The 27216-nt window shown below is 52.1% G+C and overlaps 1 protein-coding gene across 2 annotated transcripts; it reads left to right on the top strand.

Moving 5' to 3' along the window:
* The first annotated feature begins 971 nt into the window (after nt 1-971).
* Frmd8 (FERM domain containing 8) lies at nt 972-22088 on the top strand. 2 transcript variants are annotated; one of them, XM_038346090.1, is made up of 11 exons: nt 972-1125; nt 1432-1516; nt 3153-3320; nt 5854-5955; nt 6393-6451; nt 6556-6722; nt 11269-11493; nt 13157-13280; nt 14041-14184; nt 19109-19313; nt 20636-22088. In XM_038346090.1, the coding sequence occupies exons 2-11, from the start codon at nt 1432-1434 to the stop codon at nt 20755-20757; spliced, it is 1401 nt and encodes a 466-aa protein (XP_038202018.1). In that variant the 5' UTR covers nt 972-1125; the 3' UTR covers nt 20758-22088. The 2 variants fall into 2 exon arrangements, with proteins under 2 accessions (XP_038202018.1, XP_038202008.1); XM_038346080.1 differs by lacking the exon at nt 972-1125 and having other exon boundaries at nt 1241-1516.
* The last annotated feature ends 5128 nt before the right edge of the window (nt 22089-27216 follow it).

The following is a 27216-nucleotide window of genomic DNA, read 5'->3' as shown; positions in this document are numbered from 1 at the left end:
GTCCACGGGCTTGTTTTTCTCCATACATTCCAGGCCACAGACAGGCGCACGCGCACAAGCTAAGTCTGACGAACTTAGGGGCCAGGTGACTTTGCATTTATCTCTTTGGGAACACCATGCCTCTAGCTCTTGCAGGTTATGGGTCTAAGACAGCCAGACTTATGTGACCATACCCTCAAAGCACAGCAAGTCCCATGTTTTCAATGCACATACATAATTTGAGGATGAGAGGGATCGTCGAGAGTCATTCAGTCCAACCTTCTCTGTTACAGGTGAAAAACAGATCCGGAGAGCCCTGAGGGCTCCTGCCCAAGGCCAAGAGTCAGTGATCCTTAGGGGTTGAAAGGCGCTTCAGGACAGACCCGGGAGGACTCCCCTACACCACCTACTGCCCCACCCAGCAGTGGTCGCAAGGAAGCATCTCCACTTCATATAAAGGGGCCTGGTCAAGTCACAGGGAGAGGTAGCAGCACAGTTTGCGCCCTCATCCTTGGTTTTCATGAATCTTGGCCACAACCTATCAAGGATCTTGTGAATGGAGCAACACGAGTCATTAAAGTAGCTGGCTGTGAGGGACACAACAAGGACCATTAGGGCTGGAGAGATGGCTTAGAGGTTAAGCGCATTAGTTGCTTTTCCAGAGGTCCTGAGTTCAAGTCTCAGCAACCACATTCATCAGATGATATCTGGTGCCCTCTTCTGGAATGCAAGCATACATACATCCAGACAGAACGTTGTATACATATTAAATAAATCTTAGAAAAATTAGAAATCTTAGGGGGGAAAAAACGGAACAAAACAACGGCCATAACTAGTTCGGGGGTCGTGCCAAGTGCTTTCAGATGTGCTCAACACACCGAGCTGGGACTGGCGGGTGGGAGAGGCCGACGGACGAATCGAGTGAGCGCGCGTGCGCCGAGGCTACGGGCTCCTATTGGTTCCCATGGTCGGAGAGGCGGGGCCTCAGCCGAACTTCCTCCCACGGTAGCTTCCGCGGCTCAAAGCCTGCGTACCGACCCTCCCCGGGACCCTGAGACCCCACCGGCGGGCGTGGTGGTGGGGCCACTAGAGGCCTGAATCGGGTGGCGTTCTGGCGTGAGGAAGCGAGCTCTGCGACCCTGCGAAGTGAGAGCGCGGTCACTCCCTGCTCGGGTCCCCGCCCTGGACGGGGGCGCGCCATGACTTGCCTGGGCATCCCTTGCAAGCGACCTACGACCCCCGCACCTGACGGTCATCGACCTGACCCAGCACCACCCCGACCTGCACTCGGCCGAGGGTCACTTCCCACACTCAGCCGACACAGTTGATCACTGTACCTAGATTAAGACTTGTAGACCGAGCTCTGGACCCCTTTGCTTCTTGGATGAAAGTTTGAGACCGACTGCCCAGGATCCCCGTTAAATGCTCTCTGTCGTGTCGTTCCTATTACAGATGGATGGGGCAGAAGCTAACACGGGGCAGCTGGGCCCAGCGGAGCGATCCCACCGAAGCAGCGTTTCCTCCGTGGGAGCCCGAGGTAGGTCTCTACCCTTTTTTCATATCTTCTGTGCCCTTTTTGGTCCCAGCCCTGGGGACGTGGCTCCCGTTTGTCTTCTTTTTCAGCAAGTTAATGTTATAGTCAGTAGGAAATACGACGTGTTAAGGTGTGGCAAACTCACAGAAGTCAAAGGACCTAGCTGGGCTCTGTCACCAGCTTAGTGACCAAGCCATCCTCTTGTTGAATCTCCTCCCATCTGTATAAAGGCCTGTGTTCAAATGAAGACAATTGGAAATTGACACCACACTCTTTGTTCCATTTCGTGCTTACAAGCAGCCTTTTGAAAGTGAGGATTTGCTTCCTCTTTTATTGGAAGGCAGTTTGGCCCCAGAGAGCTTGTTAGGTCCCAGACTTCTGGAGCCGGCCAAAGGGATCATGAACTTGAGCCTTCAGGGCCCCGTTTTCCTGCCTATAAAATGGATCTGACCTCAGTCTCCTGGAGGAGACTTGTTTGATCTCTCAAAGTAGCTGTTGGAGCAGAAGACAGCAGAATCTAAAAAGTGTCTAGAATGTGTTAGCTATATGCCGTCCCCAGCACGTTCACGGGCTTCATTGGATTGGTTGGTGGCCCTTTGAGGAAGGGTTGTTAACTGTTTTTACAGATTTACAACTGACAGGGAGCAACCAATAAGCAGAGAGCAGGCAAGGATTACAAGTTGAGAATCTGAGCACCTGAGCTCAGTGTTCCTTTACTGGGCCTATGGTTCGGGGATAGGGATTTGAACCTGGCCACCCTGGCAAGTGTCTCCCACTGGCCCTGGGCTCCTAATGGGAATCCAGTTTGTTCTAAGGGAACACTTGATTATTTGAGTTGTTTGTTTTTTCCTAGTCTACTTAAAGCTATCTGCAAAAGCCACAGTATTGATCCTTAGAGTTTTGAAGAGTCCCAAGGAAAATAAGACCTGGCCCCTACTGTAACCTGGGGTGGCCTTGGAAATTGTCATTGTCCTCTTAGTCAGACCCAGACAGAGTCAGAAGGTCACTAGTTGGCTCTGCTCCCAGCCTGATAGGGAAATGTGACCTCAGGATGAGCTACCCCATCCTCCTCCTCCACCTGAGAAACATTGACAGAACAGCAGTATTTGATGCTGCAGAGAAGGGAGATGGTTTTCACCACCTTAGGGGATGAGGTGGGGCTGGTACCTGGGCCACAGTTCTGGGTGATTTGAGGTCTCAAAAAGCCCTTAAAGGCAGCACTTTTATTTATTTATTTGGTTTTTCAAAACAGGTTCTCTCTGTATAATAGCTTTGGCTGCCCTGGAATTCGCTTTGTAGAACAGGCTGGCCTTAAACTCAGAGATCTGCCTACCTCTGCCTTGTAAATGCTGGGATTAAAAGTGTGTGCCACCACTGCCTGGTTTATTTGTTTTTAGAATACTGGGTCTCGCTATGTAGTCCAGGCTGTCCTAAAACTTGAAACCCCCCAGCTGTAGCCTCCTGAGTCCTGGGACTACAGGTGCACGCCCCCATACCTGGCCTTGAGCGTCCCGGTTAAAGGGATTTTGAGGGGATATGTCAGCGAAGCCTGGGTCACGGTGAGGAGCAGAGGGTGGTGGAGAATGCCTCATTGGCCTGGGGGTGGGCCTCAACTGACTCTGTCTGACTCACGTTCCAGCGGCTGATGTGCTGGTGTACCTGGCCGATGACACGGTAGTGCCCCTGGCCGTGGAGAACCTGTCCTCTGTCAGTGCCCATGAGCTGCACCGCGCAGTCCACGAAGTCCTGCAGCTTCCAGATGTGGCCCTGGAGGCCTTTGCACTCTGGCTCGTTTCCCCTCTCCTGGGTAAGGTCTAGCAGTGGGAACTGGGGCAGACGGAGGGCTTAGCTATCGGGACCTGGGGTGTCCCAGAGCCCGGAGGGGTTTCTGGATCCTTTGTCACTGCCTTTTCTCTTGTGCTGGTGCAGCGCTGCTGGAGCCCCTGCTTATAGAGCATGCAGTCTGAGCCGCACCCTGGAAGGGTGAGTTAATTGTTTCCCCGTGGCTCAGGTCTGCGCTGCAGAGTGAGGTCCTCAGATCTGGAGCACTAGGCTGGTGTGTGTCAGGACCGAGACCACAGTGCTGACCTCAGCTGGACCGCGGGCAGTAGGGCAGAGTGTAGACATGGCTTGGGAAGTAGTCCTGGACAGGGCACCTTTGCTCAGGTGTGGGGCTGCGGAAGAAGAGGAACATGGCCTTCTGCAAGAGGCCCTGCCCTACCTGGCTTAAGGCCCCACAACCACATTTTCTGCCCTTGTAGGCTGGGGCCCAAAGTGGGATGGGAATGGAGACAGGATTTTATAGACGCTCAGGCCAGCAAATGAATAAGTCCCTCATTGTGGTCCCTGAGCCTGTTGACATGGAAGGAAAGGGACTCAAGGAAGGACATTGTCATCATTTTGGGAAATAGATCAGTGCTGGCACCAGGCATGTTTTCTGAGTTTAAATTTTCCTTTGAGGGCTGGCAAGATGGCGCAGTGGGTAACAGCACTGCCGCTAAGCCTGGACACCCTAGTGTGACCCTTGGAACCTGTGTCGTGGAAGGAGGGAACAAGTCCCTGCAGGTCGTTCTCTGGCTTCCACATTCGTGGCCGTGCACGTACACACAATAATAATTAATGATAATGATAATAACAATTTTTTAAGTTGAGCATATACCAAAGTGTGTTTTTAAAAAGTTCCCTTTAGTAGTAGATACTTGCCTACCGTGTGCAAGGCCCTCAGTTCAGTCCCCACTGTTAACAAAAACAAAAAAGAGTGGCTGTTCCCTTGTTGTGGAGGAAGGGGGCACTTGGTCTCAAGAAATCGAATGGGACAGCCTAGGTCAGGCCCCAGGGGATCAGAATTGGTACCTTCCTCCCTAGGGTTTCTGCCTCTATCCTGCGGGAGGAGCTCCATCCCCCATCCTTGCTCCTCCCTGCCCCCTAGCTTCCTGCAGTTGCCTTCCCAGGCTCACACCCACCCTCTTCCTGCCTTCCCAGCCCCTCCTTTGCCCTCTGAGCTGCTGGTCAGGCCTGTGGGCCCCTTGGCTGTGTGGAAAGCTGGGGATAGCAGGTCCTAGTGGGCGGCCCCATTCTGCTTTGTTCATCCTGCTCCCTCCCTCCCAGCCCCGTAGCCCGCCAGTGGCAAGAGCTGAATGCATGCCTGTGTGGCGCCACTGTCCAGGAGAGTGCCTGAGGCTGCACACTAACCACCTCCGTTCTTCCCAGGCTGGGGTGGGCGGCTGAAAGGCTACTTCAGAGCAGAGCAGTGACCTGCCTCTCCAGCTGTGAGTGTGAGGCAGAGGCCGTCAGGCTCCTCATTTTGCTGTGTTTGGCCTTCTCCCCATGTCTACATGGAACTGGCGCCAGGATGATGTCTACTAGGGAAGACGTCCACTTCAGAAGTCAGACTGTGGTGTTGAGATAGCCCTGTTCTGATGGAAGGCGGGAGGAACACACCCCAGTCCCCAGGTCTACTGTCCCACTCTGGATTTTTCTCAGTGCTGGGATGGACAGGGACTCAGACCCAGGGGTTCTCCATTGGAGGACTGAGAGGGCATTCTTACTCTTGAGTCAACTGTACACTGAAGGGAGGTTTGGGAAACTAAGTCCTGGTCCCATGTTGCTGCTGATGGTGTGTGGCCCTGGGCATTTGCCATCCCTTGTGGGCTGCAGGTGAAATGGGTGACCTTGTTGCCCCATAGCCCCATCTTGTGAGCCTGTGGATAGTGGGAGGATGGGGGAGGTGGAGGAGATGAAGGCTATGGACCCTCTCTGGAAAAATTGAGTCAGAAATAGGACAAGAAGGGTTTGGAGCTAGATGCAGAGGTTGGATGGGGGAGGCTCGAGGCAAGAAGGCCGCTTGGAAGCCAGGGCTGCTACTTGGTCAAGATCATGGCTCAGAAGGAAGGTCCAAGTGGTCAAAGAACCTTTAGCATCTGGCTGGCTGGCAGGACAGAGTGCTCAGCCATTAGTGGGGAGAGCGTTCGTGTTTGGCAAGCATGTGGTAGTATCCTCATTGGACATCTTAGCACACCCCTGAGTGAGCCCAGCACTACCTCACCTCTCAGTTAACATCTCAGGACCCCAGCACTGAGTTCACAGGGCCCCAGCGTACAACTTGAATCTTATCTGCTCTGGCGTGAGACAGGTGTCTAACCCAGCCTGGTTCTCTCCAAGTAGAATGGGGATCTGGGTTGCCCCAGGGCAAATACACTTAAATCATTTGACATGACTCTGGGCCTGCTCAGTTACTGTTGGATGTGTCTGTCCTCATTGTTGGTGGACAGTGTGATGGGTGGATAGGTACCATCGGCCTGGTCCGCAGCTTCATGGCTGTCTCCTTTCTTGCCTTGCAGAGGTGCAGCTGAAACCCAAGCACCAGCCCTACAAGCTGGGCCGCCAGTGGCCAGAGCTGCTGCTGCGCTTCACGGATGCCACAGATGACGATGTGGCCATGGGTCAGTGTCACTGGGGCAGGGGCTCCATCTTCCCTGTGGGTGACGATGTGGCCACAGGTCAGTGTCGCTGGGGCAGGGGCTCCATCTTCCCTGTGGGTGACAATGTGGCCACAGGTCAGTGTCGCTGGGGCAGGAGCTCCATCTTCCCTATGGGTTAGTGTTGCTGGGGCAGGGCTCCATCTTCCCAGCAGTCTGTCAGCCACACCTGACAGAGAACTTAAGGGGCATCTGAGGGGGGCTTGGGAAGGCTAGTCTAGGGACTGTGAACAAAGATGCACTGTGTGTTTACTCTCTGGTCAGCACCCCCCCCCCCATTCAGGAGGGCTCTCTCCAGGGATAAAAACAAGGTTGGGAGCTGGGGTGGGCCATTTAGGGCAGGGCAAGGTGGGCCGCGTAATGCAAGGGGACCAGGCACTGACTCGAGCTTCTCTCCCCAGACGAGCCTTCCCTTCAGTTCCGAAGGAATGTATTTTTCCCAAAGCGTCGAGAGCTCCAGGTAAGGCGTGCCCAGAGCCCAGTGCCCCCAACCCCTAGATACCTAGACAGTCGTACCTGCCCAGTTCCTCTGAGCCATCGTCCTCATGCCACATCGGCCTGCAGATCCATGATGAGGAGGTCTTGCGGCTCTTCTATGAAGAAGCCAAGGGCAACGTGCTGACTGCTCGGTACCCTTGTGACCTGGAGGACTGTGAGGTGCTGGGTGCCCTCGTGTGCCGTGTGCAGCTTGGGCCCTATCAGCCTGGCCAGCCTGCTGCCTGCACTCTGAGGTAAGGACAGTGAGGCTTGAGATGGGACCCGGTGGGAAATATGCTCTGCGGGATTCTACCTGCAAGTAGTTCTAGGATCCTGCAAGGTGCAGCAGTCCTGAAGCCAGGCCCCTGATGCACGCATGCTCACTGGGTGGCCTTAGTGAGAGGTCTCCACCTTTCTGAGCTCCCTTTTCCTCGGTCTGTGGGCAGTAGATACACACATGAAGTGAGTCTAAGAGGCATCCTCAGGCAAGGGATGCGCACGTGTGGATGGAACCTATCTCTAGCGAAGTCTGGAGGGAGTGGTGCCTTTGTTCATAAGAGTCACAGTTAGGAAGTGACCTGTGACACTCCCTACCCCCAGAAACCAGTAACAGTTCAGCTAAACTCCAAACCCCAGGAATAGAATCTTGTTCCCCAGACACTCACCAGGCCTCCGCCTACTTCTGGTTCATCTCTAGAAAGATGAGAGTTGAGTCTGCCATCATAGCATACCAGCTCGGTCTCTGCCTCCAGAGAGGTTAGAAATAATTCTAGGGACAAGGTCTGCTTCACACCTGTAATCACTTTGGAGGCTGAGACAGGATGGCCTGAGTTCCGGGCCAGCCTGGGCTAGCTTCAGACCTGTAATCACTTGGGAGCTTGAGACAGGATGGCCTGAGTTCAGGCCAGCCTGGGTAAGAGTTGTGAGTCAGGCATGGTGCCTTATCCTCATAATTACCATAGACACTCAGGAAGTGGAAGCAGCATGATCAGGAGTTCGAGGCCAGCCTGGGCTACATGAAACCCTGTTAAGACAAACAACAATCATGACAAAGTCTGGTGACTAGTAAACTCCATTTTGACCTATTTCTAATCAGGGTTCCTTGTTTCCCCAATCCTGAAGTGGGTAAGTCAGCAAAGAGGGTCCCTGTGCTGATACTGTTTGGAGCCTGGCAGGACTATCCTGGGTTCAAAGTCCCGTGAAGGCTTACAGCTGAGCTGTCTAAGGCTGGTGGTGACCATGGCATCCTGGACCTCAAGATGGGCAAATCTGTTTTTCTTGTGCCTGAGAAGAAGCCCAGCTCCGGGGCTGGAGAGATGGCTCAGTGGTTAAGAGCGCTGACTGCTCTGCCAGAGGATCTGAATTCAATTCCTAGCAACTATATAGTGATTCACAACCAGATCCCATTTATAATCTATAATGGGATCTGATGCCCTCTTCTGGCGTGCAGGTACACATGCAGACAGAACACTCATACCTAAAAAAACACCACACACACACACACAAATAAGCCCAGCTCCGCTCATTTGCACAGGAAGTTCCTTTGGTCACTCATGTGACATGCAAGTCCAGATGGCCAGGGTGTCCTGGGCTGAGCTCAGCTGTGTCCCGGACCCTGTGCTCCTCATTGTCAGTGAGCTCTTGTCTTCTTGGCTCGGTGTGTTATTCCCTTGTGGCCAGGTGGCTGTGGCAGCTGTGTTGCAGAGGAGAGGCGCCACTCTCCTTACCCAGCTGGAGCCCCCAGGCTGGCTCTCATGACACATAGCTTATGCCGGGCCCACCCGGAGGAAGGAAGTACAGGGGCTAGGCCACTGATGGGCTGCAGCTGTGTCTCCCCTGAACCCCACTGTGAGCCTGCACACACCCGAGAGCTGAGAATAGACTTTTTCCATGACACATGGAGCTGCTGTTCAAAAAATAAAAAAGGACTGGGACACAGATGGTGAAATGGGCACAGCTGGAGTGCCCTCCGCACCTGGGACTCGGCTAACAGGGTCCTTCCTGGCCTTGCCTTCTCTTCCTTTGGAGCAGTGCCCCTCCCCATGGCCTGGGCATTTAGATTCCAAAGGCCCAGCAGGTCTCCCCTCTGGAGGTGACACTGGGAGGTTTACAAAGTTATGAGGACTATGCTGGGCTCTCTGTGCCCGTGGGGTCTATGGTTCTGTTGTAGACAGGGCCTGGACCCACAGCTCTGGATGTCGTCTGTTGGAGTGCCAGTTCTCTGCCAGCAGGAGCCGAGGTGACATGAGGTGTAATATGGTCATACTTACACCAAGAGCCTTCCTGCCTCATGTTCCTGTTTTCCGAGTGGGTGGGACTTTTTCCATCAAAAAATGTCATGGATAGTGTGGTTCTTGGTGCTGGCTAGTTTTATATCAATTTGACACAAACTAACATCTGAGAGGAAGGAAGCCCAATAGAGAAAATGCTTCCAGAAGGCTGGACTATAGGCAAGCTTATAGTGTGGACCTGGGACCAAGCTAGGACCCTCCCCCGCCCCAGAGTGAGCCTGGAAGCTGTAGCTGTGTGAGGAAGACACCCTGTTTTCCGTGAGTCTGTGATGATCCGGTTGGTGTTGAGTCATTCTTTGCTGAAGAGGACACTGAGAGACTGTCAATAGTTAGGGTTCCTGCCGCTGTGAGGAAACACCATGGCCAAAAGCAGCTTGGGAGGAAAGCGTTTGCTTGGCTTACATAACCCGAATCACCGTCCACTGAGAAAAACCAAGGCAGAACTCAAACCAGGCTGATGCTGAGGCCATAGAGGGTGCCGCCTGCTGGCTTCCTTTCATGGCCTTCTCAGTCTGCTTTTTTTTTTTTTCGAGACAGGGTTTCTCTGTGCAGCCCTGACTGTCCTAGAACTCACTCTATAGACCAGGCTGGCCTCAAACTCAGAGATCCTCCTGCCTCTGCCTCCCGAGTGCTGGGATTAAAAGTGTGCGCCACCACACCTAGCTTCAGTCTGCTTTCTTATGAAACCCAGGAGTACCAGCCCAAGGGTGGCCCCACTCACAATGGGCTTGGCTCTCCTCACTCAGTCACTAAGAAAATGTCCTAGGCTGGCCACAGCTGGATCTTATGGAGGCATTTCCTCAATCGGGTTCCCTCTTCTCAGGTGACTCTAGCTTGGGTCACATTGACATAAAGCTAGCAGCACAGAGTGTCACATGTTCATATCGTTTGGGTGGGAAAAGTCCCATTCACTCGGGGAACTATTGTCCAGCTTCAGAACACAGCATCGCTCTGCCACCTGCTCCAGCCAAACTCTTCCCCTGCCCTCTCTGGTTTCCCATCCCGACCTGAGCACCTCCTGACCCTTCTGTTCTCACCCGGCCCTGAGAGTCACTAGACCTCATTTGGTGGGAAAGGGGTTCTCCCTAGTGCCCAGTGTACAGTGGGTGTTAAAATGTTTGTCTCCTTCCCTCTTGGGTGAAGATGGGTCCTGGTGACACCCTCTCTGTGTCTCTGCCAGCTTAGAGTGTTCTCTTCAGTTTCCTGAGTGAACAGATGGTGCTGACAGGGAAGGAGAGAGCAGGAGCTGAGTGTGGCCTTAGATGGTAACCCTCGCCTGTCCCTACAGGACTTCCTCCCAAGTCCTGGGCTCAGGCTTGCAGAGCCTTTGTGTTTTAGTGTAAGGGAACCTGTTACTAGGAAAAGGGTGGCACCTCTGTCTCTCCTCTTCTGATAGGCAGGTGCCCCTGCTGGTCTCAGTGCTTCAGAGCCTGATTGGGGACCCCAATCTGACCACACCGTGCCTGCTGCTCTGGGCTCCCTCATGCATACAAGGGTCTTTTGTCCCTCCATGGCTTAGAAGTTGTTATGAGTTCCCTTCTTCTAGAACCCTATTTTTCTCTTAGGAAGAGTATCCCGCCTTGCATATCAGGCAGCTCAACAGTGGGCCTTGCATATCAGGCGGGGTTGGCCCTGAGCCAGGCTGAGCCGGCCACTGCTGGGTGGGGACAGTGGGGAATCTCTCTGTAGTTCAGGACCTCTGTCACCCTGCTGTGTTGTGGGTCGTTTGTACACTGTGTGAAGATACATCACTGTGATTGGTTTAATAAAGATCAGAATGGCCAGTAGCTAGGCAGGAGTTATAGGCGGGGCTTCCGAGGGGCGGGGGGAGGGAAGGGGATGAAGTAGGAGATGCCAGTTAGAGAAGATGCCTGTTGGATTCCTGACTGATGATTACACATGATCTAGGCTTGAGTCAGACGCCAAGGAGAGATATGGAGGGAGTCGGACATACAGAATGAAAGAAAGGTTAAAAAAAAAAAGAAGAAAGGTAAAAATCCACATGGTAAAACAGATTAATAGAAGCAGGTTAAGTTACAAGAGCTAGTGGGACAAGCCTAAGCTAAAACCGAGCTTTCATGATTAATAAGAAGCCTCGTGTGAGCCGGGCGGTGGTGGCGCACGCCTTTAATCCCAGCACTCGGGAGGCAGAGGCAGGCGGATCTCTGTGAGTTCGAGACCAGCCTGGTCTACAAGAGCTAGCTCCAGGACAGGCTCTAAAGCTGCAGAGAAACCCTGTCTCGAAAAACCAAAAAACAAAATTAAAAAAAAAAAAAAAAAAAGAAGAAGAAGAAGCCTCGTGTGGTTTATTCGGGAGCTGGTGGACAAAGAAAGACTTGGCCATGCTGCTGCACAGCAGAGGACCTTGATGTGGTTCCTTGCTGTGAAGGTTCCTTAGCCCTGCCACCGCCCCCCAAGCCTTGCCTACCCTGTGAGCGAGGTACTCACACCCTGAAGACCTCACCCCCCCCCCAAGGGCCACTATTACCCCATTTTCCTTCCCCTGCAGGGAGAAGTTGGACTCCTTCCTCCCTGCCCACTTCTGCAAGCGAGGCCATGGCCTCTTTGCTGCCTTCCGGGCCCGCGGGGCCAAGACTGGGCCAGGCGAGCAAGGCCTGCTGAACGCTTACCGCCAGGTAAAAGAAGCTACAGGCGATGACAGTGAGCATGAGGCCACCCTGGGCTCCCACTATCGCGCCTACCTCCTCAAGTGCCATGAGCTGCCCTTCTACGGGTAAGTGGTGCATCTCGGGAACTCCTGTCCCCTCTTCAGTGTCCTCCAGACCACCCCCAGGCTTGACAGGGTGGCAGCAAGGGAGCCCACCTGTGCGCCAGTGGCACCATCCTCTTGAAGAGCTGGCTTGCTGCTGGTCCCAAGTCGTTTATCTGCACTTCCTCCCACCTCCAGCCGGCATTCCTTCCTCTGTCCTCCCCACCACAGCCCTCTTTGGCCTGGCTGATTGCCCTTTCAGCTAGTGCTCTCGCTCCCACAGTGTAACAAATAATCTCTCTTGCTGGCCACGCCCCACACAGTGAACACGCTGCCCTTTGAGTGGGAAACCAGATGTAGGGAACCACTCGCTGTAGCGGTAGATAGCGGCCAGAGGAGCAGAGGAGGTGGGAACAGTAATCTAGACACGAGCCTGTTGTGTTGACCAGTTGTCATGTGCTGGGACCCAGGCTTCAGTGGAGCAGGTTCCTTCAGGTGGGAACCTGGTTTGGGATGTGCCAGCTGGAAGCTGTCAGTTAGAGAAGATGCCTGTTGGATGCCTGACTGACTGGCTGGGCTGGAAAAATGATTGTGGACTGTTATCAAATCTGGAGCCCTCAGAAATGGCCTGGAGGGAATGGTGTGGGGGAGACTGTCCAGGCAGGAGTGTCTCTTCATGCCAGGCGTCACATGCATCTTCAGGGCTTTGTTCTTGTGCCCCGTCGAGCACATCTCGGTGCTGTGAACTGGCCTCAGCCTGCTGGAAGTGGGAGAGTCAGGTGGGATGAGAAGAGGGTTAGGAACAGCGAGTGTGCGCCAGGTGGAGACGGCCTTTAGTCCCAGCACTCGGGAGGCAGGGACAGGCGGATCTGTGAGTTCGAGGCCAGCCTGGTCTACAGAGCAAGTTCCAGGACAGCCTGGGCTACACAGAGAAATTCTGTCTCAAAAAAGAAACAGCGAGTGTACCTAGCTTTTATGGAGTTTTACTGGACAATGGAGTAGGAGATGTGGCCCTAGCAGGAACAAACAATGTACTGGTTTTTATAATGGATGAGGTGACATTTTGTGTGTGTGTGTGTGTGTGTGTGTGTGTGTGTCCCTGTGCATATGCTCACTAATGGGCAGTCCAGTAGTATGTGAAGTTAATGGAAGCTGGAAGAGGGGCGTGCACTCACCTCTAGTTCCCTCCTGCATGAAGAGAGCTGACTTTGCCTTGGGCAAAGTGCAAGAGGCAAGGGTGAGCCTTAAAATGGTGAAATCCTGGCCTGTCATAGAGGAGACAGCAGCGAGGCATCTCACCACCCTGAAACCACCTCACTTTGCCCTTTAGTCTAAGCCCAGATGCTACCGTCCTAGGCAGCCCTGACTTCCTGAATGCACCAGCAGGTCCCTGCTGCTAAAGGGCTTTTGCATGGACAGAGCAGCAGGCTCAACCTTACCCCTCACCTGAGGCACCCAGGCTCCTTGGGGGTCCCTGAAGCACCTGGCTCTATCTTTCCTGGGTTTGTCCTTTCCTTCTGCCCACAGGGCCCACCCTGTGTTATAGCCCCCAGGTCCTCCTTCCCCCTGTTCAGTCAGGTGTTACCATCCCCCAGGACAGGCTTCTGTTTACCCCTCAGTCACCCGAACAGCTCAAGCTTCCGAGTGTCCAGAGTAGTCTCCTGTGTGTGACACTAGTGCCTTTCAGGTGTGCCTTCTTCCATGGTGAGGTCGACAAGCCAGCCCAAGGCTTCTTGCATCGTGGTGGGCGCAAACCGGTTACTGTGGCCATCAGTCTGGAGGGTGTGCATGTCATCGACAGCAAGGAGAAGGTACCACCCCAGTCAGCCCTCAGGGTGGGACTGACCTGGCCTTAGTGGGGTAAAAGGAGCTCACCTAGGTCACAGATGAGGAATAGTATTGAGTAGACCGTGTGGGTGACTCTGCCTTCCGCAGATGTCCCTGGAGTTGTGCTCATGCATTCTTTGAATCTGTTCTGAGTCTGCTTTTCTGAGCCATGCAGAGGGGTGGCAGCTGGGACTGGGACCGAGTGGGTAGTGTCTAGGAGCTCCCTGGTTTGGTGTCTGCCTTATACCTCTGGCTCACCCTGTATACAGGGTTGCGCACAGCCCTCCCTATGCAGCAGTTGCCAGCACCTGTCCCTGGCATGCCAGTCCCAGCTGTCCTCAGGGCAAAACCCCTGCCCTGGCCAATTCCCTAACCATCAGGGGCCTGACCTGCTGCGGGGAAGCATTGAAGGGTACGGATTCCTGGCCTTGTACAGGAAGAGATGCAGAAGTAGCATGAGGGTCTGGGACTCCAGTCAGTGGTAGCAGTCTGGCCTTGTATATACCTAAGGCTCTGAGTTCAGTCCTCAGTGCCACAACAAACAAGAAATACCCTTCAGCCCAGCAGAGGGAGGAAGAGGCAGGCAGACCCCTGTGAGCCTGAGGCTAGCCAGGACTTCATAGTGAGACCCTCTCAGAAAGGAAAATAAACCAGTATGGAGAGGCAAGCACCCAGGTGGAGCCTGATGGGGATCCAGCGGGAAGTGGAAGTTTAATAAGCCCTGTCCTTGTTCCTGCTCCCCAGCATGTGCTGCTGGGGCTGCGCTTCCAGGAGCTGTCGTGGGACCACACCTCTCCCGAGGAGGAGGAGCCTGTGCTGTGGCTAGAGTTCGACGGTGACAGTGACGGCACGCCTGTCAACAAGCTCCTGAGGATCTACTCCAAGCAGGTAGACAGAGGCTGGGTCCGGGTCCCCAGCGAACCCCATGGGAGCTCTCAGGTGCCCGGGAAGGAGCATGGAGTGCTGCCCAGGGCCTGGGAAGAGGGTGTCTGGCTTCAGTTGGCCTGAGCGGCTCTAGTGATCCCTGCACCTGCTCTGGGAACACACACCAGGCATGGCAGCTGCAGGCTGTCCTTCGGGGGCCCCTATCCCTGTCGCAGAAGCCCCTGAGAGGACAGCTGAGGAGCAGGTGCGGAAGGACGAGGCCCTGAGGATGTAGAGCTAGTCTTTTTACCCACCGCCCATGCGTCTCCCCCTCCCCGGCCATGTCAGAGCTGTCCCTGCTGTGAGCCTCTCTGGGGACTGTTCATGGCCCCACTTTCTTCTTTTAGCACGTAGACAAGTTTCAGGATTCCTGTCTGAAAACACATGTCCTCTTCTTTGATCTTCCGAACAGTTGAATGCCCAGATACCTACTGAGAAGCAAATAGGAACACAAGTTGTATTGGGCCCTTCACTGTGTAATGTGGCAGCCATCGAGGGTGGGGGCTTTTCACTAAACAACATGCTTTTAGATTCGCCCATATTGTGTGGTGTGTCCATTCTCTTTCTTTTTTCTTTCTTGCTTTCTGCTGCTGGGATCAAAGCCAAAGCCACACACTCAGGCAAGCCCTCTGTCCCTGAATGACCCCACCCCCAGGTCCCAGTCATCGCTTTTTATTGTTCTTGGTCAGCTGCACAGGTGCACAGCTCACCCACTGAAGAGCCTGTGAGTTGTTCCCACGTTGACTTTTGACAGTAAGCTACATTGAACATTTGTGCGTAGGGTTTCATGTGGACATAGACCCTCTTTTAAATTTTTCCCTGTATTTGTGTCTGTGAGGGTGTTGGATTCCCTGGAACTGGAGTTACAGATGGTTGGGAGCTGCCATGCTAGGAATTGAACCCAGGTCTTCTGGAAAAGCAACCAGGGCTGCCAACCACTGAGCCATTGCTCCATCCCCTGACCCTTTTTTTTTTAAAGATTTATTTATTTATTATGTATACAGCATTCTGCCCGCATGTATGCCTGACACCAGAAGAGGGCACCAGATTTCATCATAGATGTTTGTGAGCCATCATGTGGTTGCCGGGAATTGAACTCAGGACCTCTGGAAGTGCAGCCAATGCTCTTAACCTCTGAGCCATCTCTCCAACCACCACCCCCCCTTTTTAAAATCATACTAAAACCTACGAGTTTTAATTAGATTTAGAAGCTGGATTGTGCAATTTTAATTGAACTATTCCATCTTAATAGAAACAACCAGTCTGCTTTCCAAAGTTCCACACGGCTTCGTGTTCATGTTTCTATAGCTGCTGTCCACGGTGGCACGCACCGGGTATTGTCTATTTTTATTTGTTTGCTATTGTAATAGCCCAGTAGTGAGATGGGGCACTGCAGGTTTATCCTAATAATATTACTAATGATGTTATCTTTCCACACTGGCTAATGCCTGTATGGCTAAGGTCAGCTCAGATCAATCATTTGTCGTGTGTGTGTGTGTGTGTGTGTGTGTGTGTGTGTGTGTGTGTGTGTGTGTGACAGAGCTCACTATGTAACCCTGGCTGGCCTGGAACTGATTATACATTGGTGTTTGCCTGCATGTATGTCTGTATAAGGGTGTCAGATCCTCTGGAACTAGAGTTATAGACAATTGTGAACTGCCATCTCTCCAGCGCCACCACCACCCTGTTATTTTGAGACAAGGTTTCTCTTGCAGCCCTGCCTGTTCTGGAACTCCCTCTGTAGACCAGGCTGGGCTTAGACTCAGAGATGGGCCTGCCTCTGCCTCCTGAGTGCTGGGATTAGGAATGTGCCACTAAACCTGGCTGGCTTTTCATTTCTTTCTTTCCTTCTTCCTTCTTCCCTTTCTTCCTTCCTTCTTTGAGGCAGGGTTTCTCTGCATAGCTCTGGCTGTCCTGGAAGTTGTGCTGTAGACTGGCTGGCCTCAAGCCCCACCTGCTTCTGCCTCTTCCTCTGGAATGTTGCCACCACCACCTGGTGTTTTAAATCTGATGAAATTCTCCTCTCTCTCTCTCTCTCTCTCTCTCTCTCTCTCTCTCTCTCTCTCTCTCTCTCTCGCACACTTTTGTAGGCAGAGTCCCTCTGCCTCCTGAGTGCTGGAACTGCAGACATGAACCAGCATGCCTTGTTTATGTCGTGCTGAGGAATGAGGCCAGAGCTTCATTCATGTTAGGAAAGCTTTCTCTGAGTTGAGCCACTTTCCAGCCCTAGTTGTTTCTTTTTTTTTTGGTTTTTCGAGACAGGGTTTCCCTGTAGTTTCTAGAGCCTGTCCTGGAGCTAGCTCTTGTAGACCAGGCTGGCCTCTGCCTCCCGAGTGCTGGAATTAAAGGCGTGCGCCACCACCGCCCGGCTCCCTAGTTGTTTCTTAAGACAAGTTCTCACTATGTGGCCCTAGAACCTAGAATATAGGCCATCTTGGCCTCAGAGTTGGGCTCCCAAATGCTAGGATTACTGGTGTGTAGTAGCACAGCCCAAGGTCATTTGTTGGCTATAAAGAGTTTTAATATACAGGTCAAGATTGTGTTGTGCTTATGGATAGCCACTTGCACCGTTTCTGTGGGATTGTTCTTGCTAAGTCAATTGACTATATATATGTGAGGTTTTTTGTTTTCGTTCTTTTTTTTAAGATTTATGTGATGTCATATGTATGCAGGGCCCTTGGAGGCCAGCTAGAGTTACGGGAAGTTGTGGCTAGCCTGACCTAAGCACTGGTAACTGAGCTTGGATCCTCTGGAGAGCAGCAAAGGCTCTTAGCCACTGAGCCCTCTCTGCAGCCCTGGGTGTGGTTTGTGTTGTTGTTTTCTGGATTCCGTGGTCTAAGCCATTGGTTTGTATGTGTAACTCATAGTAACCAGTGGGTCGGGTACCAAGCTCCGTAGAAGCTGGCCATCCCCTAGCTGAACCGCTTGGTACCAGGCGCAGCGGTTCGCCCTGCAGACCCGGGCAGGAAGCTCGGGGAGTGAGAGTGCTGGCGGCACAGTGCTAACCCGCATCTAGATCCCAGGCTCCCACATGAAAAGGCAGATGTCACGTGCACAGTCCTGTGGTGAGATGGGAGGGAGACAGGAGAATCTCCTAGAAACTTATGGGCCAGCTAGATGGGGTACTTGGCAAAGCTAAAGAAACAAGAGATTTTTCCTCAAGCAAGGTAGAAGAGAAGGATTAACTCCCAAACATTGCACACATGCACACAAATAAGTTTTGTAGTTTTTTTTTTTTTTTTTTTTTTTTTTTTTTTTAAATGAAAGAAGGAAAGAATGAAGCAGTGGCTGGAGAAACGGCTCAGGGTTAAGACTTGGGACTGGGGTCAGTTTGCACCCTCCACATGGCGGCTCATCGTTGCCTTTAGCTCCAGTTCCAGGGGACCCAACACACTCCTGACTGCTTTGTTTACCAGGCACACATAAGGTACATGTATACATGTAGGCAAAACACTCATAAAGTAATAATAAACCTTTTAGAAAGAGAAGAAAGTGCCCGATTTCAGAGTTTCTTTATCTTTGCGGTGTTGACACATGCTTTTTTATCAGTCGGGCATTCCTTATTTGGAGTTCTGAAATGTTTAGCAAGCTATTTGAACCCAGGTGTCTCACACCTGTAATCCAGCCCCGGCAGCTGCGGCGAGGAAGATACTGAGGTCAAGGCCAGTATTGTGGTCTCTAGCGAGTCCTTCCTCAGAAGGAAGGAAGGGAAGAAGCGCGGTGGATTTGTTACTCATACATCCCACAGGCCTGCACTTCTGACAGCTTCCTGCCAGCGCTTGAGGGTTTTCTGTGTGGCTGGTTATGTTGTCTGAACAGGGGCAGCCTGGTCTCACCTCCCAGTCCGCGTGCTTGTCACACTTCAGTCTTTGTCCTTGACAGAGTTCAGTGACAAGTCGGGGCAGTGATAGACAGGTGTCTCTGGCCTTCCCCGACCCAAGGGAAAACATAGTCCCCCTCAGCCACGTGGGTTTAGCTCAGAGCTTCCTAGATGCCTTGGACAGTTAGGGAAATTCCCCTCTAGTCCCACTGGCTGAGTTCTGTGCCGCGGCTGTAGGTGTGGCTCATAAGAGGATGTGTTGTAGTGGCTGAGCTTTTCCTTGGGCATGTTAGGACAGGGCACGTGGAGACTGCAACCTAGTCTAGGAGCTTGTCTACTCTCCTCTTGCTCCCCAGACCAGGCTAGGCTGCTCTGCAGGCCTCAGGCAACACTGGACAGGTGGCAGGGGCTAGACCAGTGTCAATGGTGCCACTCGTGGGCTTCTGACTCAGTTCAGGTCTCTGCTCCTCAGATGCACCAGTAAGCAACAAGCTGTCCACCCCCTGTGCAGGGCCAGGCACACAGTAGGTGCTCAGCGAGCACGTTGACCAATAAAGATGCTACCTCTGTGACTTGAGCAGAGCCCTAGGCCAGCTGTCATGACGCTATGTAAAGAGGCGTCTGTTTCCAGACTCCTGAGGTGTCACGTTAAAACTGCTCAGAAGGAGCCACCTTGGCCAGTGACCTCACTCTGGTCCTTAGGCCAAAAGTGTCTTCAGCCAGCAGGTGGGCGGCTTTCTTCACCCAGACAGCTCCACTCCCATCTGTGGCAGATTTCTAGAAACCCAGTCCTCACAGCCTCCTGAGCAGTGCCTTCTGACTAGCATGTCCTCACAGTCTCTTGAGCCGTACCTTCTGACTAGCATCCTCCTTTCTAGACCTTACCTCTGAAGTCACATCAGAGACATCTTCCCTGCCCTCTGGTCATTAGATACCTTGCCTATTCTCTCCTCCCTTCCCCTGCCCCCCCCCCCCCCCAGGAAGCAGAGGCTTTATGGCTGTGTGTCTGTACGATGTCCCTCAACAGTTACTGCTCTTGGCCTCACACCAGCCCCTCTCCCCTCCCAGGCTGAGCTGATGAGTGGCCTCATTGAGTATTGCATTGAGCTGAGCCAGGCCGCTGAGTCCATTCTGCCCCAGGAGAGCGCATCTGGCCATCAGGAAACTCCCAGCCCCTCTTCACCTCCCACTCAGCGCCCCAAGCTGCGGAGGCAGGGTAGCGTGGTGTGTAGCCGGCTTCAGCATCTCTCCACCATCGACTATGTGGAAGACGGTAAGTGGTGTGTGTGATAGCACACACAGTGTGTACACAGCACGCACGTGCTCACACTCCAGAGGGTGAGTGAAGGAAGATGGGGCCTCAGCCCTCAGGGACGTTTTCTCTCTGACCCATCTTACTGCTTCACTGACAGGCATGTCTTCTGGAACATGGAAAACAGGAAGGAAACTCTTCATGCCTTTTGTTTTGTTTTTTGGTTGTTTTGCTTTGTTTTGATTTTTTGAAACAGGGTTTTTCTGTAGCTTTGGAGCCTGTCCTGGAACTCACTCTATAGACCAGGCTGGCCTTGAACTCAGAGATCCGCCTGCCTCTGCCTCCCGTGTGCTGGGATTAAAGGCGTGCAGCTTTAGTTTCATTTTTTAATTATTTTATATCTATAAGTATTTGTCTGCATGTGTGTCTGTGTACGGCTTGGTTGTCTGGTGCCGAAGAGGCCAGAAAGGGGAATCAGATCCCTTGGAACTGGAGTTACAGATGGTTGTGAGCTGCCATGTCAGTGCTGGGAATTGAACTCAGATCCTCTGGAAGAGCAGCCATCTCTTAACATTTGAGCCATCTCTCTGGCCCCAGCATCCATCCATCTATCTATCTATCTATCTATCTATCTATCTATCTATCTATCTATCTATCTATTTGCTTTTTTGTTTTTTTAAAGATTTATTTATTATGTATACAACATTCAGCCTCCATGTATGCCTGTACACCAGAAGAGGGCACCACATCTCATTATGGATGGTTGTGAGCCACCATGTGGTTGCTGGGAATTGAACTCAGCACCTCTGGAAGAGCAGTCAGTGCTCTTAACCTCTGAGCAATCTCTCCAGCCCCTGATTCTTTTAATTTTAGTATATTACATACTGTCTTCACTGTAGCTCATGCTGACCCAGAACTTGAAATTGTCCACAGACACCCTGGCCCTGTGTAGTTGTCACGCCTTCGTGTGGCCTGGGTGCGTGAAGGGTGCTAGCTGAGCGTGTTGGAAAGGCCCCTTGTTGGAACTGCATGTTCTCCTCACCAGTTGATGGGTTGGGATGTGAGCAGGCAGACCAGAGTGTCGTTGCCATCGTGCCCTCCGTCGTCTGTGGCTTCCGAAAGTCACTCAGCAGAGCCGGTCTGGAGTCATCCCTCTGTCTGGGATTGGCGAGGGTGACCATGGTTCCATATCCTGCCGCTGCTGATGGAGTCTGGGATGGAGATGGGCTCTGGACAGCTTCAGGAGAAACAGTTCAGAGTCCAGAAGGAGCTGGCCCGGTGGAAGCGGAGCCCAGCCTCCGCACCCAGCACCTCCTCTGAGCCTGTCTCTCTCACCCTCACAGGCAAGGGGATCAAGCGGGTGAAACCAAAGCGCACCACATCCTTCTTCAGCCGACAACTCTCCACCAGCCAGGGCAGCTACACTGTGGTACAGCCCACTGACGACAGCCTGGAGCAGAGCTGAAGGAAGCCATGCCTGATATCTGGGCGCCCCAGACCTGAACAGGCTCTGCCCTAGGCAGGACCAAGCCACACGAATCCAGAGGCTGTGGGCCTGGGGCTGTGCTGTACACGGCCTGCTGGAAAAGTGATGAGCAAGCCTGCCCTGAACCTGATGGGAAGAGCTGGCCTGCAGCACTTTCCTACAGCCTGCCTCCTCCTGAACTCCGGGCCCAGCAGCTGCCTGAGACCCTAGCTGCCCCTCCTGCTTTTCCCGAAGGGACTGCTGGCAGTTTCCATGGCAGGGGACTGAAGTCGGAGCTCAGGACCTGCCAGTTCAGTGTTTGCCTTTGGTCTCCAGGACCCTGGTGACCTTATCTTGTATTCCTTCTGTTGACATTCCACCCACACAGCCGGGATTGGCTGCCACCCTCTCTCGAGGGTGTGTGGGACTGGAGGAAGGCTCTGCAGGTGGAGGCTGAGCAGACAGGTTGCCTTCCTGTGGTCTGTGTTGCCCCTCGGGGCTGGATGGTGGCTGTCCTCAGGACTGCTCCACACAGGAAAAGCCCTTTCTCCTCCCTGGACTTGAATGGCTCTGTCCCACACATGCCAGTCCTGTTTTCCTGCGATCTGGGTCTCAGGGTGTTAGACTTTGTCTTGTCTCGTCTGCTTTGAGTGGTTAAAGCCTGGGACCTGCAATCCCAGCAGTCCCCTTGCTAGCGTCAGCACTGCGCTTTGGGCTTCCCTGAGGCCTGCCACACTAGCGCGAGCCTTTTCTCCTACGGACGCTGTAGAGGGGGCCCAGCGCTGCTCCCTTTCTGTTCTGGAGAGGAGCTGGTCCAGGGAGGGGTGCTTTCCAGGCCCTTGGGCCCCTCCATGGTGAGTATGCGGCTCTTAGTACTTCCTGGGAGTCCCACAGGGTTTCAGAGACACAAAACTTTGTCTTCTCAGTGGAAGGCTGCAGAAATCCAGCCCTTCACATTTCTCTAAGCGGAAGGAGCTTACCTGCCCAGTGAGCTCCAGAGGTCTCGCAGAGACTGGAATGGCTGCCTTGGCTTTTGGAATATCTGTCTGTAGGGTAATGTCACCTCCACTGTAGTCAGTCCTGGAGTCATGTGCCTTCCCAGAGCTACCAGCCACACTCTGCGACAGTCTTGGTCATCTCGACTGCTGTGGATGGCTCCAGGTGTGCTGTGTGAGGGGCCAGTAGGTGTGTGCATGCACACACAAACTATGCATTTCCTTAAGCATCACTTGTGCCTTAATCCTCTGGGACAGAGCAGTGTGACTAAATGTCCCGAGTGTCCTCAGACTTTCCTGTCATTTGACTTATTAATAAAATCAGTGCCTACCACACTTTGGGATGGTTTGTCGTATGGACTAGCCAGAGCGTCGTAGCTACATATGACCCGTGTGCCTAGAATATAGTGTCTCAGGACTTCACCCCAGTAAAGTCTCATCTGGTATCTCCTGGGTATTGCTGAGTCTTCACAGCCCCGTCGGGGGAAGCGGTGAGAAAGCATGAGGTCAACGACATAGGCATTGTGAGTCTGGTAAACGACAAACAGTAGACTCATTTATTTAGCAATGGGGAGAGCCTTATATACCCTCTCAGCACCCAGGCATTCCGAGCCATTGACATCATGTGCTTGCTCCTCATTGGCTAGGCACAATCAGGACCTCTGACAGCACTGAGCAGACTCCAGGTCGACGCACCCCTCGGCCTGGTAGGCCTTAACTTCCTACATATCCACCCTTTTTTATTTATTACATGGGTACTCAGTAGGCACCTTTTTGGGGTGATTCCTGCCATAGTCCTAGTCACGGTGACTTCATATGTTCCAGGGTAGGGGCATGAGGATTAAAAACATTAGGTAGGAGGAACAGAGATAAGAAAGAAACACAGAGACACAGCATAGTACTGGGAGGGCAACTCAATGGATCCTGAATGTTGAATCCTCACCCTGTTCATTTTTCATAGACTTTTGTACCCCAGTACAGAAGGGGGGAAGAAGGCAAAAGACTGCTTTAACATTACACAAAGGGCAACCAGAACAGTTACTTACTTGCTCCAGTACTTGTGACATCAAGCCTTTGATTCCTAAGTAAAGTATTTGGTGTTTGGGGCAGTGAACCCACCCTAGACAAAGTATCCTGCAGGCAGCTACTCCCTAATCAAGCTTCCTATTTGAAAAGAAGGAGCAGAAGTATGCTTGAAGTCTCTGACCTTTGGTAAGGGTGGAGCAGATCTACCTCCATGGGCCATCTTAATGTCCAAAACACAAAGTAACCACATCTTGAACTCTTAGCAACACACACAGTAAAAAAATGGCGTCTAACAGTTGCACACACGTTTAATCCCAGAACACCAGTTGTCAACAACTTTGAAAGATCAAAAATAAGCTCAAACTCTCTGACCTTCAGACAAGGTAGAATAGGCTTACATTTTTGGTTCTCCACAAAGAGCCTTTTTATATTATGCCAAACTTTAAAAAAAATGAGTCAAAGGCTATAACCTCTACCCTTAATAAATGAGTTTGGGAAGGGGACAATGAGAGCAAGAAAGGGGAGTATATACATTACCCATCCTGGGTTTTTCCCTCCTAGGTGGAAGCAGGCTGACCTATGGCCAGGCACATGTCTTACCAGGACCCATGTTGGCATCGTGACAGTCTGAGGAAACACACAAGCATAGCCTTGTCCACGGGTTAGCAGGGGGTTGGCAGAGACGCCCAGTGCTTGTAGGCCAGGATGGACCCCTTGTCAGCAAAACTGAGAAAATTCATATGGAAAGGACATAACAGCCGGGCGGTGGTGGCGCACGCCTTTAATCCCAGCACTCGGGAGGCAGAGGCAGGCGGATCTCTGTGAGTTCGAGACCAGCCTGGTCTACAAGAGCTAGTTCCAGGACAGGCTCCAAAGCTACAGAGAAACCCTGTCTCGGAGAAAAAAAAAAAAAAAAAAAAGAACATAACAAGAATCTCTCCTATCTACCCTCTAACAAGATAGTTCTGGCCAACAGCTTCTTAAGAGCTCTGTTGGTCCTCTCCACAATGCTTGTCCCTGCAGATTGCAGGGGATGCCAGTGGTATGGGAAATCTGACAGAACCCCAGAAAGTTATTGAATTGTTGAGAGTCATAGAGTCATAGGCACCCCCATAACTACTATGGCCAACGTATGGGCCTTGATAGCATTAGCTTTGTCCCCAGAAAGAGTAAGGACATAAAGGAGCGAGTATCCATCATCACATGAACATATTTCAGATTGCCAAAGGAGGCATAGTGGGTAACATCCATCTGCCAGATGGCGTTAAGTAACAAGCCCCAGGGATCAACCCCTGCACACTGAAGCGGTCCTAAGGGGGCAAGAGGGGCTCGAGTGGCACACACCTGGACAAATGTTTACATTGAGAGACTTTGGAAGAAGTCTGTGCAGATTCAGTGGAGACAGATGGAGCTGCTGCTGCTGAGCCAGGCTTGCTCTAAGAGATCCATACTGGCTGCTCATATGATGGTGTCTGTGACTCCATTTCCTCGAGTTGATAATCCGGGTAATTTGGAGTGAGATCTAATATGTGACGGGTACCAGGGCTCAGTCCTCTGATTTAAGACATCTTGTATGAGCAACATAGTGCTGGTAATGGGGGTCTGTGAGTCTTTGATCCGAGAAAAAGCCAGCACACTAACTGGCTACCAGCAATGATGTCAACAGCTCAGCTAGACATCTGAGAAAGTTTCACCTGACTAGAAACCTGAGAAAGGCCCATAGCTCACCCAGTTGAATGGAACCAGGGTTAGGGATAACATAGGTAACATCTTTGGAGCCAGGACACTGGATAAGAACACATCTGAAAAGGCCAGGTGCGTGAGGGATGAGCATGGAGGAGGGGCTGCATGGGACTCTATCTTTATTGGAAGTGTAGGGAGTCCTGTTAAGATCTTGTTTTTTGGGAAGTGACTGTCAATAGTTCCTGTGAATTCTGCCACCATTTCCTGGAGATAGAGTCTGCACCAGAGGGACTGGTTGGTTTTTTCTTTAGTTTTGGTTTTGTTTATTTTGTTTTTGTTTTGTTTGGTTTGGTTTTTCAAGACAGGGTTTCTCTGTGTATGAAACTTTAGAGTCTATCCTGGAACTCACTCTGTAGACCAGATTGGCCTCAAAAATCTGCCTGCCTCTGCTTCCCGACTGCTGGGATTAAAGGTGTGCACCACCACTGCCCAGGGGGTATTCTTTAAAGAAAAAGGGAAGACAAGTTTGTCTGACTCTCACCCGTATGTTCTCCATGCCAGCATTCATGTCTTAAGGCCAAGTTGGAAGAATTGATCAAACTTAGAGGTGACTTTGCACAGATCAGAATGTGCTCGATGTATCCATAATGGGAGCCTAAATTGCCATAATGCTCCCCAAAACTCCCTGAGTGTCCAGAGGATCATTGCCAATAAGGGCTTCTGAGGGTCATGGCTTGCAGGCTGGAGGTAGCTAGAATGGCCACAACCTTTTGTAGCCATCTCTAGCCTTGTGAGTGAGCCTAACCTTGGTGGATGGGCAGGTGGGCCCTCCAACAATGAAAGGAGGTGTCTCATCTCAATTGGTGATGGGCAGAAAGGCTTTAAGCCAATTAACTGTGTCACGTAATTGTTGTAATCCTGAGAATGAGTATAATTCCTCATTTCCAATGTAAAGAAATGGAGCAGACCTGCTTGGCGGTGGAAAAGCCTAAAGAGGTAGAAAGGGTACCATTTGAACTTTATCTGGCACCACCAGCAGATGTAATGACGGCAGATCTTTGTAACATTTTCCAGCAGTTCTTTGCAGATAGAAGTTTAAGTATGAAAGCTCAGCCGATATCTTAGGCTTATTTCTGACCAGCTCTTATAACTTAACCCATTTCTATTCATTTCTGTGCTGGCCCGAGGCTTGCTACCTCATCTGTATGCCATGCTTTCTTTGTCTCTCCTTCTGACTCCGACCTTCTTTCCAGCATCCTCTGCCTGGAAATCACTGGCCATTCAGATCTTTATTAAGCCAACCAGAGTGACAGATCTTCACAGTGTACAAAATGATTATTTCACAACACAGGGTCTTACTGTGCGGTCCTGGATGGCCCAGAATCGTGCAGATCAGACAACCCTCCAAGTCAGAGCAGCCAGTACCTACCTCCCTGTGCTGGGATTAGAGGTGCGTGCACCACACCCAGCCAGTACCTACCTCCCTGTGCTGGGATTAGAGGTGCGTGCACCACACCCAGCAACAGTGCACTCTGCTGTCCACGACCACACCTGTCCTGCTCCCTATGCTGGGCTGGCTGGACTGCCTGTCTTGCACGGGTACTAGTGACCAGGTGAGAAGAATCTGGCCATGTGGAGTGTCTGGCCCATGGTTGCCTCAGACCCTTCACAGAATCTTGGTAAAGTTTGGCTCCAGCCCAGTTCAATGTCTGCCCAAGGACCTAATCCGGGTCTCTGATTGTTTCATGGTATGAGTGCAAAATATGTCTCCCATAAGCACAAGCAGCACACAAGACCTTGAAGCTCTCTCTGCCCACCGCCCACCTACTTGATGGCAGGGCAGAGAACTTTATGGTCCACCCTGTCCTACACCAGCTCCTCTGACAGCAATGGATGAACCCTCCCCCCCCCACCCCCGAGGACCAGCAGGCTCAGCTGTAACCAGCAGAGGGCAGTTGAGCTCTCCCTTTCTCTCTGCTGGGCCTCAGGCATAGTGAGCCAGCATTTCTGGCCTAGGCCAGTCCAAGTGGTCTGCAACAGCACTGTGCCTCCAGGTACAGAACCCTTACTCGAGTACACACTCTGACTCTAGTGTTGGGGTCCGTGAGAGGTTCCCCCAAAGACTGCCGGCCACAGTGCAATCAGCAAGAGCATTTTTATCATACCACATGCGTGTGGGGTGGCACACATCTCTACAAAATGTTAACAACCTAGAAAGGAATGTGTAAGCCCCTTTTAAGCACAGCTACAGGAATTTTAAAAGCAGTGTGACCGTTATACTTAGGATTGATTTACACAAGTGGCAATCATATTAGCACATTTCTAATTGGTCACAGCTAGCAGGGGTGGGCCAAGGCTATGGCTTTTCCATTCTTGGGCAAATCTGGACAAGTCCTTATTTGGTTATCGTGTGTGTGTGTGTGTGTGTGTGTGTGTGTGTGTGTGTGTGTGTGTGTGTGAGGACCTTGAAATGGATTCTGCTCTGGAACCTGTTTGCTTTTCTGTACGAGAACTCAGTCAAAATATGTAAGGCTGAAAGGACTGTTTGGGGAAATCCAGAGGTGAGCAGACTCTAGGGATAATCACCTCCCCTGTGCTCCACCCTGTTCCCACAGGAGCTGCTGGATCCAGTCACTGCCCACCCACCCATTCCACACCTTCCAGTTTCCCGGGCCTCGGCCCTCTAAGTCAGGCCTCTCCATGCCCAGCCCCGCTCACTGAGCCCTCCAGCTGTTTCACTTCTTACTAAGGCCAG

This window comes from Arvicola amphibius, chromosome 1, assembly GCF_903992535.2.
Source record: "Arvicola amphibius chromosome 1, mArvAmp1.2, whole genome shotgun sequence".
Taxonomy (NCBI): domain Eukaryota; kingdom Metazoa; phylum Chordata; class Mammalia; order Rodentia; family Cricetidae; genus Arvicola; species Arvicola amphibius.
Note: the sequence above shows the minus strand (reverse complement) of the source record. Positions and strands in the feature narration are given on the sequence as shown.

What these genes read in the sequence shown, in the direction of transcription:
- Frmd8 (XM_038346080.1), top strand. Translation starts at nt 1,402, where the DNA reads ATGCTCTCTGTCGTGTCGTTCCTATTACAGATGGATGGGGCAGAAGCT. An exon ending in TTCCTCCGTGGGAGCCCGAG is followed by an intron (nt 1,517 to 3,152) that starts GTAGGTCTCTAC and finishes CTCACGTTCCAG; the next exon opens with CGGCTGATGTGCTGGTGTAC. An exon ending in CAAAGCGTCGAGAGCTCCAG is followed by an intron (nt 6,452 to 6,555) that starts GTAAGGCGTGCC and finishes ATCGGCCTGCAG; the next exon opens with ATCCATGATGAGGAGGTCTT.